The 15,449-nt window shown below is 38.0% G+C and overlaps 1 protein-coding gene and 1 non-coding gene across 2 annotated transcripts; both read left to right on the top strand.

Moving 5' to 3' along the window:
- The first annotated feature begins 10,287 nt into the window (after positions 1 to 10,287).
- Positions 10,288 to 10,833, top strand: LOC145016747 (uncharacterized). The gene has a single exon (XM_078974974.1). The coding sequence runs from the start codon at positions 10,288 to 10,290 to the stop codon at positions 10,831 to 10,833; it is 546 nt and encodes a 181-aa protein (XP_078831100.1).
- A 3,826-nt stretch (positions 10,834 to 14,659) lies between these two features.
- On the top strand, positions 14,660 to 14,722 carry LOC145018894 (U6atac minor spliceosomal RNA). Its single transcript, XR_013667254.1, has one exon. It is a non-coding gene; the product is annotated as a U6atac minor spliceosomal RNA (small nuclear RNA).
- Positions 14,723 to 15,449: the final 727 nt, after the last annotated feature.

Genomic DNA, 15,449 nt, shown 5'->3' with positions numbered 1-15,449 from the left:
AACTCACTTCAAATGTCGGGTGAAATGGTTGTACGTCTCTACTCCTACAAACAGCTCTCCTCACGCCCTATACAGAAACAACCCCTTAGATACCATTCTTTTCTCAAGACCCTTTTCACGAGTCAACCTTGGTCAAAGTCAAAGTCAAATTCAATGTTTTGTCAAAGTCAAATTCAACACTCCGAGTTGACTTAACTCGTCGAGTTCCCTTGTTACTCGTAGTCATGATAAAGCGAGAGTGACATCCCCATTTTTACAGTAAGAAAAGACCGATTTTGTTTATGCTTTATAAAAATTAGAGTATCTCTTTTAATAAAAAATGTTGCGAAATTTGTTCCCAGAAAAACATGATAATCATGTTATCAAAGCATTTCTAAAGAAATATATTTTTTATTCACTTTTAAAACATTTGGGATGTCATCGTCAATACAAAAACATAAGCATAAACAGAACTTACATTCATTTACACTAGTGATCTACATCTCTTTTAAATCTCTCAGTGTAATCTGACTTCATATCAACACCTGTGATATAAATAAACTGAGTGGGTCATGTTGGGAAACCTGGTGAGTACATACGGTTTTCAACCCACAATAATATAATTATTATGTTTAAATAATCAAACCATCAATGCAATTACCCATCCCCATTATCTTCTTTATTCTTAAGATCTACCTTAAGAATCAGCTATTTCTCATTCATTCATTGCTAAGGATCATCCTAAGGAAACAACATGAAGTCCATTGTTGCTAATGACACATTGGTCAAGCGTAGCTGCTAATATTGCCACTTAGGTGCAGCTGCCAGAATTGAGTCATTTTCTATGAGTCGCTTCTGTCGTTATTGACCTTTAAACGCTACTGTCATGTTCATAAGGCTCCCTGTTAGGTGCAGCTGCCGATACTATCCTTAGAGCGTAGCTGCTAGGACGTTTACTGTAGATCTAAATCATCTACGGGTTGTGGCGCAAATGCCAGTGCTCATCTATAGGGTTCTAGGTCCACTGCTGCCAATGTATACCTATAGGGCACTAGGTCCGTACTACTAATGTTCCTCTATTTCAGCTTTTATCCCTCATCATTCATCTACCTATGTTTTACCCAACATATTTTGTAGATATAAAATACTTTATACAGTTTACATCATTTGAAACATGTATAAAAATCTTTCACCAGCATAGACAACAAGTATTCAGACAATATGCACACATAGCACATAATTTATATTAAAATACTTCATATCTATGTGTAATATGAAAGGGACCATGCACTCACTTGATAAGGTGGTGAGTCGGCACTCGGACATCACTTCGTTACACTTAAAACAATTATCCCTTGACGAAACCTAGTATCATTACCACTAGAGTTTAGTCTAACGCTTAACGAGACTAATTTAATAGTCTAGCTATTATTAGAATTATATAAGTATTAAACAATACTTATATAACCCATAATAATAGCCCAAATACTCCTTATAAGGTCCTAATAACATTACTATATTGAAACATAAGTTATACTAAAGATAGGATAGGTACACCTCACTTACAACGGGTTTTCTCAAAAATCGGGCTTCGCTGGAGCAGCGTTCCCAAGCCGAAAGACTCTTTTCTCAGGACTCCGGGAGCCTTGGGGCTTCCTTCGGGTGCTAGGGGGTTTACCTAGACTTTAGGGGGCTTAAGGGAGCTTAGAGAGAGAAACTAGAGAGGGAAAAAAGGTTTGAAGGTGTGAGTAAGTGAGGGAACCTGACACCTCTATTTATAGGGGTGCTAACTGATGGACTCACTGAGTAGGAGGACCTACTCGCCGAGTTAGGTCATGTGGCAGCCTTCTGGTGGTGCCACGTGTCCAATTCTGGTGGTGCACGTCACCCCTATCGCGTATCAGCCTTCAAATTTAGAAAAATCATAACTCTCGCATACGAGCTTCGTTTCTAACGTTTTTTTTCAATGCGTAGGTAAAATCAAGATCTATAACTTTCATTTAGACTCTGTCGGCCAATTCTCGACCAATCTTAAATTTAACAATAGGAGGCGTTTAGACTGTTAAATGACCGTGAAGAATTCGTAACTCCATACAGACTCTGTTTTCATCTATCTTTTTACCGTTGAGTTCCTATTAATGAGATATTCCACTCTCATTAAGGTCACGTAAGCAAAAAACCGCTCGAACTAAAATTCGAGTTTCGTGTCGTGCACTACTAAGCCGAATCTTAGAAATATCATAACTTCCTCATATGAAGTCAGATTTGGGCGTTCTTTTCTTGTATCTTCTCGGTTTAACATATACTACAACTTTCGTTTAGATTGCTAAGGCTAAAAGTTGCTCCATCATAAATTTACTATTTACACTTCCCGGTGTTGTGTCGGTTTTGTCGTAAAACTTCGACGGGCCATAACTTCCTCGTTATAACTCGGATTTCGGCGTTCTTTATATGTACGAAAACCTTGAGACAGATTTTACAACTTGGTTAAGACTATTTATTATAAATAATATTTTGCCAAAAATTCGTTTTCGACACTTATTGCCTCTAAATTTACTAGCCCGGATCTACGGGCGTTACAATTATCTCCCCCTTAGGATGATTACGTCCCAGAATCATCAACGAAACATGATTGTATAATAACTCCATACATTATATCTTCATCCTATGTAATAACTGTAACTTCTATGTTGCTTCGAACGAGTATCTAACTCTTGGACTCCTTGACTGCAGGCGGCACTCGGTCTTGCACCTGCTCTTTAGACTTTCAATCATGACCTTCGTGTCACAGCCTCATTCTTTATCAGAGACTCCTTCTTCTTCTTAACAAACTTAGAATAAGTTAATTTGATTACTACAATTGACCGATGTGTCAAATTCTAATGACTTATCATCGTATGTAGCAACGCTTAGACTCAGGTCTCTTAGAGTCAAATTCCGGAATGAAATATGCCTTCCTTCATGGTCTAATGTGATATAATCATATTTTAACATGTAGCATTTCTAGTTACCAACTTCTTTAACAACGAGCGCGATACTTCTATTGATCGCTTTGATTTCAATCTTTTGGTTTAAGTCGGACACTACATCGAACTTGGTTCTCTGAACCACGTAAACTACTCATCATAGTCAGACTCAATGTGATATGACCACAAGGGTCGGGATAACAACAATCTTCTTAGTCATTACCAAAACAATGGTAACGACATACTTGAATAAAATGAAATCAATTACTAGATTCTTGGTAACCTTGTGACTTTCCTTGATCCAAGTGTGAGTCCTGTGCTTCTGGTAGTATAGGCCTCTACTACCATTCACACCTACTCATACTCGTCCCAAGTAGTGTCCCGTAGTTTCCCAAGTTACCATGAAGCAAATCACACAATCATTCAACAAATCAGATAACAAAACGAAGATTTTATATTATTTCTCGAAACGATTACATAGGTGTTCAAGTTCAACCTATACTATGCCTCTAATAGGCTACACCACGTGGTACTATTTACACGACTACTTCATAGATCCTCATTCCTGATTCCTTGCATCGTCAGCTGCTTCGTCTAGGATCATAAGGAATGCTCTTGCCTTTGGTTTTGGTGGCACATTTGGCTTTGTTGCCCCTTCTCTCTTTGGGCAATCTTGCTTGAAGTGCCCTTTCTCATTACATTCGTAACACACCCTTTTGTTGAATTTACATTCGTTGGCATAATGCCCATGCTTCCCACACTTGAAACAAGTCACCTCCTCACCGCATTTTCCAGAGTGTTTCTTTTTTCACTTCTCGCACCATCTTTTTTCACTCCCTTCTCCTCTAAACTTCCTTGTACTGGACTTGCTTCTCTCATCAGTCTTCGCAGACCTCTCAAACTTCCTCTTTTTGCCAACCTCGGTCTTCTTGGCGGCTCTTCCCTTGATCATCTCCTCAACCGACTTGGCAGCCCAGATAGCTGCCTCCAAAGTAGGTGTCTGACACACTAGCACCGCGTACTCCCATGGAAGTCCTTTTGCATACTTGTCGATTTTCGTCAGCTCATCCGGAACAATATGTAAGGCGAACTCCATCTTCTCTGTGAAGTTGTTGGTGTATTCATCAATAGACATGCTTCCTTTCTTCAAGGTAAGGAATTGGTTTTCTAGCTCGAGCAGATTTTGGGCTGAGTAGTACCTACGTTTGAACTGCACCAAAAACTCTGCCCACGTCAGTTGCAGGTGCTCATTAGGGATTAGAGTCTTCCCTATAGTGTTCCACCAATGAATCTCACCTTATCTGAATTGGCGTACCGCAAACGTGGTTTGTAGTTTGCCTCTGCAACCACACGTCATGAAAGCTAACTCCATCTCCGAGATCCAATCCATGACCCCAATCAGATCTTCCTTTCTAGTGAATTTCGATGGCTTGCAAGTCAGAAAATCCTTGTACTTGCATCCATTCCTCTCGAGTCCGTCATCTTTGTTGTTTTGTCGAACTATTGGTGGGTTGACTTGACTAACGGTTCCACTGTAGTTCCCCTCCTCAGTCTGCCCTTCGTTCAACTCGGGTTGTTCGATCTGTATGGTCGCTTCCTCTCGATTTTGTTGGAGCAAACGTCTGGTTTCCTCCATTTGATGATCCAACATCACCTGGATCATTGCTTGCACTCCGACCATCATTATTGGCTCAGCAGCGGCCATTACAACCAGTATTTGCTCAATCACTGGGGGCTGATCTCGGTTCCCATTTGCATTCACGTTTCCGCTACGGGTCCTTGCCATCTTGATCTATACACCGAATAAGTTGAATCTAGATCTTTATTTAGGATTGACGTTTAAATCATCCTTATCACCCCGAAATGTTTATATGCTAGTTCTAATACCGTAGTTAAACGCTTAGAATCCTAAACACATCATGTTTCCAGATCCGGTCGGCAATAGACCATAGATCCGAACAAATAACAACATATGAGGCGCAAGCATTTAGCACTTAAAAGCATTTTAGGCACAATCCCTAAAATAATCTAGTGCTCATACCTCACAATCATCGCATAGCATTTTAAGTTTAAGTCTAGAAATAAATCCATATTCCTAGTTCGCTTAAACTAATGCTCTGATATCAATTGTGACATCCCCATTTTTACGTCCAGAAAAGACCGATTTTGTTTATGCTTTATAAAAATCAGAGTATCTCTTTTAATAAAAAATGCTGCAGAATTTGTTCCCAGAAAAACATGATAATTGCGTTATCAAAGCATTTCTAAAGAAATATATTTTTTATTCACTTTTAAAATATTTGGGTTGTCATTGTCAATACAGAAACATAAGCATAAACAGAACTTACATTCATTTACACTAGTGATCTACATCTCTTTTAAATCTCTTAGTGTAATGTGACTTCATATCAACACCTGTGATATAAATAAACTGAGTGGGTCAGGTTGGGAAACCTGGTGAGTACATAGGGTTTTAAACCCACAATAATATAATTATTATGTTTAAATAATCAAACAATCAACCCAATTACTCATCCCCATTATCTTCTTTATTCTTAAGGATCTACCCTAAGAATCAACTATTTCTCATTCATTCATTCCTAAGGATCATCCCAAGGAAACAACATGAAATCCATTGTTGCCAATGACACATTGGTCAAGCGCAGCTGCAAATATTGTCACTTAGGCGCAACTGCCAGAATTGGGACATTTTCTATGAGGCGCTTCTGCCAGTATTGACCTTTAAACGCTACTATCATGGTCATAAGGCTCCCTATTAGGCGCAGCTACCCATACTACCCTTAGAGCGCAGCTGCTAGGACATTTACCGTAGATCTAAATCATCTACAGGTTGTGGCGCAACTGCCAGTGCTCATCTATAGGGTACTAGGTCCACTACTGCCAATGTGTACCTATAGGGCACTAGGTCCGTACTACTAATGTCCCTCTATTTCAGCTTTTATCCATCATCATTCATCTACCTATGTTTTACCCAACATATTTTGTAGATATAAAATACTTTATATAGTTTACATCATTTAAAACATGTATAAAAATCTTTCACCAACATAAACAGCAAGTATTCAGACAATATGCACTCATAGCATGTCATTTATATTAAAATACTTTATATCTATGTGTAAGATGAAAAGGACCATGCACTCACTTGATAAGGTGGTGAGTCGGCACTTGGACAACACTTCGTTTTGTTATTTCAGAACACATCCAGAACTCCAAATTGTTAAGTATAAAATTTAAATTTTATTGAAAGAGTATAAACGGTTCTTAAGCGCTTTACGACTAAAATATAAATATCGGATTTTAGTTTATAATTGCTCGCGCCTAATGGCAAATAAAATGATGTTTTATTTGGAACCAAAAGAACCTTATAACTGGTGATATGATTTTTACAAAAGGGTACATAAATTGTTGGATGCATGCAATATTCATGAACCATGTTTTTATAACTATATTTACAAAACTCATATTAAACCTTTTCATAAAATGCAAGCCATTGTCGTCCTTTTGAAGGACACTAGGGCATCGTTTGTATGGTCTTAGTAGGCGAGGGGTCACCTAACCACTAGGATTGTCTTATGATTTTTGAGTTAGTTTTGTAATTTTCTTGTGTCATAAGGGTCACCTAATCACTAGTTAGGTGCAATGTTACAAGTTGTTTCAACTAGAAAGACTTGATCGAAATCTTGTATGATAAAGTTCATCTAAGAATGAGAGGTTTGATGCATAGATGGGATCAAACATGGGACATTAAACTAAATTTGTTTGGGATCCCATTATATAGAGATTATATATTTTATGCAGTTGATAATCGCTAACTATCCAGTTTGATTAAGTGGATGGGATAAATGTCACATAAAAATTTACTTGTTCCTTTACTTGAATACTAGAATTTAATAAATTATTGCTTATAGAAACAATAAACAATATTAATTTTTAAAGACATAATATTGAAAATACTAAATGAAATTTTGTTGAATTATGTAAATGAATGTTAATCTATTACGCCCTATAGAATCTCTCTCTTCTTGAGTTTCAAGAAATAGTAACATTTTATGGTTATAATTTCTATAAATGGTATAGTACCTTGAGGTTATTCCTTAAGGATAAATAGAAGTTATGTATACTGAAAGATCTCATACACGAACTATCAGACCCCCTCCCGTGGCGGCAGAACACGTCGGGCTATATGACTAGGTTCATGGATCACATGTAATCGGATATATACCACAAGTACAACAATAAACAAAACAACATTCATATTTCATCTTAATGTTTGACCATATGCTTATTATAGATAATATTATAGTTCATAAATTGCCTTAAACGGGTAGGCATATATAATAAAACTAGATAGTTAAGTCGGCTGATAGTCCATGACTAACCTTTTGCATGAAAGCTTGTTTGATGATATCTTGAGAAAACATATCGTTTAGAGGGTCAACACAAGGTTGGCGAGAATTACAGGTTTTCTACTAACAACATTAAAAGTCTAGAAAGTATTTTCTTTACAAGTGTAACCATGCTTAAAAGTGGGTTTGTAAAGAATCTATAAATAAACTTTGAAAGACGAAATATATCTTTACATAAGCAATTTCATGCTTAAAATAATTTTGAAAGCACTCAAACCCATGGTTTTGTAGTTAGAGAGATGCATTCTAGTTAATTTTTATAGTGAATTCTATAACAAAACAATGTGATGATATGTAACCCTTACAACGCTTCATTAGACGTAATAATTAAAGGTTTAAGATATTGACATTAATAAAGTAGTACGATTGAAGTTATACGGATAAAAGAATATACGCATGTACTGATAAAGTCATTGGCCAAGGTTTAAATTAGCAACCATAGATACAAATATACGGATAAGATTATATTCCAAGGTTGTAATTTGCAACCGTAGATACAGATAAACTGATAAAGTTATCTGCTAGGTTTGTAGTTAGCAACCGTAGATACGGATAAAAGGATATATGGTAAAAGTTGTTTATTTAAGTTTCACTATAAAGGTCATTATATAAAGTATATGGATATAATTATACGGATAATAGTCGAGTATGTTTGATAAGTATAAGTGTAACAATGTATGATATTCATGTAAATAGGTGATAAATGTTATGGGAGTGTACACAAATACATTTAAGAATCTAGGATACAAGCTTTCTAGCTTGAATATATATACACCTATATATATAAACACGATATAATGTTATGAAATACATAGTTGTAAACGATTACGACATATGTTTTATGACAAAATTTTTATACATAAAAAGTCATAGCACTTTGTAGTAGAAAGATGTATCATTTTTAGTAGTTGTAATATATAAACTATAATATATCTATATGGCATATGATAATAGTTTATTTGCATATGAGGTGTTATTTTTGAAAAAAAAAAAACATAGTATAAACTAGTTATAAAATAGCTATGAAACTAAATAGCTATGGATTTCCTACAGAATAGCTACGGATCCAAATAGCTATCGAAGTGAATAGTTACGGAAATAAATAGCTACGGAATAACTAAGAAACTAAATAGCTACGGAAATTCGTAGCTATTCCGTAGCTAACTTTGTTTTATTTAAAAGAAATTAAAATTTTAAAAACTTCCAATTTTTTTGGCAAATACCATATTCAATTCACATTTGTGCAAAATACTATATAAAATACACAAAGAATAGCAAAATGTGGTGCACCCACCACTGAAATTCACATACCAAAGGCAGAAATCAAAAAAGATTCCAAGAAAAGAGGGGACCACTTCCAGTCACACAAACATTACAGAATTGGTGGAGGAGCAGGGGAAAAATGGGAAATAACGGACAAAAGTGATGCATGTCTGCCTTTTATTGTGGTGGAGCCTCATTGAAAGGAGGCAGAGAGAATATTAGAAGCTTCTTATCCTTGGAGACCAGTAACAGCTCGAATTGTTACTACCTATCTTTTCTTGGTGTTAGTCTTGTTATTTCATCCTTGTTTCTTGTCAATCTTTGCCAAATTAATAGAATAGTAATCTTTGAGCAATTTTGTTGTGTTGGGAAAGTATTTCATTACAAAGTGGTATCAGAGCACGTCCATCCTGGAGAAGAAGAATGGTTCGACCAAAGAATGATGTAGTGGGGGTTAGAGTTGAGGCGATGGAGGAAGAAATTGAGTCCATGAAGGAATCGATGGCCAACTTACAAGATAACCTTAAGGCTCAATTCACAACTCAGATCTCAGCACAGATGGAAGAACTGACTAAGAAGTTTACAAACATAGCAACGGAAACCATTAAAACAACCATATCTGAGTCTGCAAGCTTCATCAGAAGAGAGGATGATACGCCAAAGGGAACCCCTACGAGCGGTGGTGGCTCCAGAGGAGAGAACTATGGTGGTGGTACCAACTGGAGATTCCAGAAGTTGGACATGCCGTTGTTTGATGGAGAAAACCCGGATGGTTGGATATTAAGAGCAGAACGTTTCTTCAACTCTTATAAGGTATCGGAGTCGGACAAGGTGGAGGCAGCGGTAGTGGCGCTTGAAGGTGACGCGCTCCTCTGGTTCCAGTGGGAGCATAAACGACGACCGATTACACGGTGGAATGAGTTGAAGTCGCTGTTGCTCCGACAGTTCCATCCGGTAAACGCAGGTACGATCTACCAACAATGGTTATCCTAACCCAAGTCGGGTTGGTTTTGGAATATCAGAGATCTTTTATTGAGTTATTGGCCCCATTAAATAACATACCCAAGGATATCACTATTGACCAGTTTATTAATGGGCTCCAAGATGATATTCGATCTGAAGTCGGATTACTTGAGCCCAGATCTGTAGATCATGCGATGTCGTTAGCCATCAAGGCTGAACAAAAAATACGTTCTCAACAACAGAAGACAACGACAAACACTGGAATCCATAAGCGATTTACATCATCTGGAACCCTAGCCGGACCCCCATTAATCACACCTGTTAAAACCACAATATACTCCCAGAAAAACTCTCCGGACCCAAGTTGGAGTCCCTACACAGGCAACGATCCAAAAAGGTGACCCTACGGTGAAGTAAGAAGGCTGACGGACAGAGAATTGCAAAACAAACGGGAAAAAGGGTTATATTATCGATGTGATGACAAATGGAGTGCGGGGAACCGCTGTAAGAAAAAGGAATTGAGTGTGATACTCATTGATGAAGACGAGCTTGAGGAAGAACAGTTACAGGCAGGAAACAACGAAAAGACTCCCTAACACTCACTAGATTCTCTCACCTTGTCTGGTATTTGCATAAATTCAGTCATAGGAACCACCAATCCAAAGACTCTCAAGCTCAAAGGAAGGATGTATAACTATGAACTTGTCGTCCTCATTGACCCCGGGGCAACCCACAATTTTCTTTCTTTGGCTATAATTCAACAACTCAAAGTTCCAATTATACCCACCCCAGGCTTTGGGGTCTCCCTGGGAACAGGAAAATCAGTAGAGGGAAAAGGGAAATGCCAAGGTGTTTTGCTTCACATACAAGGGCTAGACATACAGGAAGAATTTTTACCACTTACCCTAGGAAACTCAGATGTGATTTTGGGAATTCAGTGGCTGGAAAAGTTAGGTCCTGTTACGACAAACTGGAAGACACAGGTGATGAAGTTACAAATAGAGGGACAAGGGGTTACCCTTAAAGGAGATCCCTCCTTAGATAGAGCCAAAATCTCTCTAAAAACCACGATCAGAACCTTGGGATCCGTTGGAGTGGGATATTTGGTGCATCTGAATCAGTTAGAAGGTCAACAACTCACAGCCAAGACAAAAGAGTATCCAGCTTCATGGCTTCTCTGCTTCACAAATATGCCACTGTTTTCTCATGGAAAGGAGGCCTACCACCAATGAGAAACCACCAACATGCCATTAAACTCAAGGAAGGGACGGATCCCATGTCGGTTCAACCGTACAGGTACTCTCATGCCCAGAAAGAAGAAATTGAAAAACTGTTACGTGACATGTTGACCTCTGGAATTATTCAGCCTTCCCGAAGCCCATTTGCCAGTCCCGTATTACTGGTGAAAAAGAAGGACAATTCCAGGCGATTTTGTGTAGATTACTGGGCTCTCAACAAGGCCACAATAAAAGACAAATTTCCTATACCGGTGATAGACGAATTATTAGATGAATTACATGGATCAAGAATCTTTTCCAAGCTGGATTTAAAGTCCGGATACCATCAAATCCGAATGAAGTTGGAGGATGTGCCAAAAACTGCCTTTAGAACACATGAAACACATTATGAGTTTAGGGTCATGCCCTTTGGCCTCACCAATGCCCCCGCCACCTTCCAATCAGTCATGAACGAGGTTTTTCGTCCCCACCTACGTAAATTTGTGTTGGTATTCTTCGACGACATCCTTATATATAGTCATGATGAAAAGCAACATCTTGGGCATCTCGAAGTGGTTCTATAAACACTACATCAGCATGAGTTGTATGCAAATGCAAATAAATGTGAATGGGGAAAATCACAAATCGCTTATTTGGGACACGTGATATAAAAAAAAGGTGTGGCGGTTGATCAAGAAAAGGTGAAGGTTGTGGAAATGTGGCCTACTCCTAAAACCTTACGTGAATTAAGAGGGTTTTTAAGGCTCGCGGGATGTTATAGAAAATTCATAGCAGGTTATGCTAGCATTGCAGCTCCTTTGACAGATCAGTTGCAGAAGGACTGTTTTGGGTGGTCAACTCAAGTGACTGATGCGTTTAACACACTCAAGGACGCCTTAACTCATGCGCCCATCTTAGCTATGCCCAACTTTTCCAAGCTTTTTGTGGTTGAGACTGATGCTTCCGAGGCGGGCCTTGGGGCTGTTTTGTTACAGGATAGCCACCCGATCTCATATTATAGCCAAGTGTTGGGAGTTAAAAATAGATTGAAATCCGTGTATGAAAAAGAGTTAATGGCAATTGTGTTGGCGGTAAAGAAATGGAGGCACTACCTCATGGGAAGACATTTCCTGATAAGAACAGATCAGCGCAGCCTAAAGTACTTGATGAAACAACGTGAAGTAGGACCTGAATATCAAAAATGGATGTATAAGTTGCTTGGGTTTGATTTTGAAATACAATACAAACAAGGAGCTTCTAACAAGGTAGCAGATGCTCTCTCAAGTGAATTCACCACAACGATGGAATTATCTACTCTCACTTCTTCCTGGTCAATTCCATTAGAAGACTTGGATAAGGAAATAACTGCAGATCCCTTCATTCAGCAAGTGATAAAGGACTTAAGAGACGGAGGAAAACACCACGTGGGGTACACAATTGACAAGGAAAGACTGATGTACAAGGGCAGGATGGTCATTCCACAAAAATCAGAATTAATTCCCAAGTTATTGAAAGAGTTCCATGATTCAGTGATAGACGGACATGCCGGTGAACTCAGAACTTACCAAAGGATAGCGGCTGAATGGTTTTGGGTGGGTATGAGAAAAGAAGTTCAGAAATATGTTCAGGCATGTGGGGTTTGTCAAACTCAAAAGGCTATATCTACCCACCCAGCAGGTCTACTACAACCCCTACCAATACTGGATCAAGTTTGGGATGAGATATCTATGGATTTCATAGAAGGACTACCTAACTCACATGGGTACAATGCAATTTTGGTGGTAGTGGACCGCCTTACGAAATACTCCCACTTCATTGCTATCAAGAACCCGTTCACAACAGTAACCATTGCTAGCATATTCATCAAAGAAGTGGTTCGCCTTCATGGATACCCTTCTTCCATAGTATCGGATCGCGATAAAGTGTTTATGACTTTATTTTGGAAAGAGGTGTTTAGACTCCAAGGGACAAATTTACTTAGAAGCACCGCTTACCATCCACAAACGGATGGACAAACGGAGATTGTCAACAAATCGGTGGAGATGTATTTAAGATGTTTCATTCAAGGCAAACCCCGCTCTTGGTCCCAATAGTTGCCACAGACAGAATTTAGTCACAATACTTCATATCACACCAACAGTAAAATCACACATTTTAAGGCATTGTATGGTAGGGATCCTCCATGCGTGATTCGAGTACAGCAAGGGAAAACAGGGGTTTTAGCAGTAGAAGAACAGCTCATGGAAAGGGATGCCATTCTAGATGATCTTAAGGGTCACCTGTTGCAAGCACAACAGAGAATGAAGAAGGGTGTTGACAGATTTTGAAAGGATGTATCCTTTGCAGAAGGAGACTGGGTTTACCTTAAAGTGCAGCCTTACAGACAAAAATCGGTGACAAACAAACCATTTCAAAAATTGGCTGCACGTTTCTATGGGCCATACCTGATTATGCAGAAAATTTGACCGGTAGCATACAAGTTGCAGCTCCCAGAAGATGCAAAGATCCACCCGGTTTTTCATGTCTCTCAATTAAAAAAAGCAATAGGCAATCAGACAGCCCTTCCGGAATTACCAGCACACTTATTAGAAGAAATGAGAGTGATATGGGAACCTAAAACAGTAAAGGGAGTGCGAACCCACGAGGAGGAGGCTGGCCAAAGGACTGAAGTATTGGTCAAGTGGAAGGGAGTCCCAGAGTTTGACACCACTGGGAGGATTTCAGAACTATACAAGACACATTCCTGACTTTGACCTTGAGGACAAGGTCATACTTTGGGGAAGGGGTAATGTGGTGCACCCACCACTGAAATTCACATACCAAAGGCAGAAATCAAAAAAGATTCCAAGAAAAGAGGGGACCACTGCCAGTCACACAAACATTACGAAATTGGTGGAGGAGCAGGGGCAAAATGGGAAATAACGGACAAAAGTGATGCATGTCTGCCTTTTATTGTGGTGGAGCCTCATTGAAAGGAGGCAGAGAGAATATTAGAAGCTTCTTATCCTTGGAGACCAGTAACAGCTCGAATTGTTACTACCTATCTTTTCTTGGTGTTAGTCTTGTTATTTCATCCTTGTTTCTTGTCAATCTTTGCCAAATTAATAGAATAGTAATCTTTGAGCAATTTTGTTGTGTTGGGAAAGTATTTCATTACACAAAAATAGCAAAAACAAATGTAATCAAGATCATTATACAACTGATGATCACGCTCCAACCTAGAATAAACCAATTGTAATTATTAGAATTAATAAGAAGAAGAAGAAACTTAAATGTCAATAAAGGTACAACTTGCACACCTTTATATTAAACAACATTTAATAGATAACTTACATCTTGGGAGGAAGTCAAAAGCACTAAGTGTATAAAGAGCACCAAGAAACACCTGCAAACAAGAAATAAGATTCATCAATTCCTTCATAACTTAGCACCTAAATGCATGTAATCATAATAAACAAGTAAATGAAAGAATGTTGCTATTTCTTAACTGCAATATAATGCAGCAATCAATAATTTCAAACTTAAATCATCTATGATGTACAAAATAGCAAACGATAAATGCAAATTCCGAACTCAAAGAATGAAACAAGGGTTCTTCATCGCTCAAAAAAATACAGAGAATTACACCTTTAGTTGCTGGAATAAGGATCAGTAAGGAGTAGCATCATCTTCAAATCGACGACTCTTCGGTAAAAATGAGAAAATCGCTAGAAAATATGGCAAATCGACTAACGAAACTTGATATTCTAGATAAATACATTTGAAGAAGCGTACGTTTCCCACATCGGGGTTGTGATAAAATAAAAAGAGGTTTATTAAGTGAATTGGAAGACAACATTACGTGTTCGTAAGAAGGAGAGATGGTTGGCATCTCCCCTGACACGGACGGTAACCGAGAAGGAGTGGGAAATGGGGGCGCGACAATAACTAAGTGGGAGAGCAAAACCTAAGAGATGGGACCAATTAACAAAAAGGATTATTATTATTATTATTATTATTATTATTATTATTATGTTAAACCGTGAAATGAGTACTTGATCTCGAAGGTGCATACAACTTTATGAACTATATTAATAGTTATAAGTTTATGAAAATATAGATAAACTTGTATAATAGAGGTGTGAAAGAATGACATTTGGTGCCCGAAAAATCGAAAATAATAAAAATATGTAGCTAATCGGTAGCTAATTAGCTATGGAATATGCTTTCCGTTAGAATTATGTAGCTATTCCGTAGCTAATTATATTCCATAGCTAATTAGCTATCGATTAACTACAAATTTTTCTTATTTTCGATTTTCCAGGCACTAAACATCATTTTTTTGCTTCGTTTTTTTCACACATATATTATACATCATTATCTATATTTTCACCAAATTATAGCTATTAATATTGTTCATAAAGTCATGTGTACATATGAGATCCATTACTCGGTCCAATTGGCATGTATGTCTTGACCAAATTAGGAACCTTCCTCCTTTTGGCTTTATATCTATTTTTGCCACATACTGCACAATGATCCAGATCAGCAAACTTGCCCCTGAATAACATGCAATGGTTTATACATACATGAATCCGTTCAGAAGGTAATTTTAGTGACTTCAACATTTTCTTGGTCTCGTAGAAGCTATT

Source organism: Lactuca saligna, chromosome 9, assembly GCF_052625555.1.
Source record: "Lactuca saligna cultivar CGN05327 chromosome 9, ASM5262555v1, whole genome shotgun sequence".
Classification (NCBI taxonomy): domain Eukaryota; kingdom Viridiplantae; phylum Streptophyta; class Magnoliopsida; order Asterales; family Asteraceae; genus Lactuca; species Lactuca saligna.
Note: the sequence above shows the minus strand (reverse complement) of the source record. Positions and strands in the feature narration are given on the sequence as shown.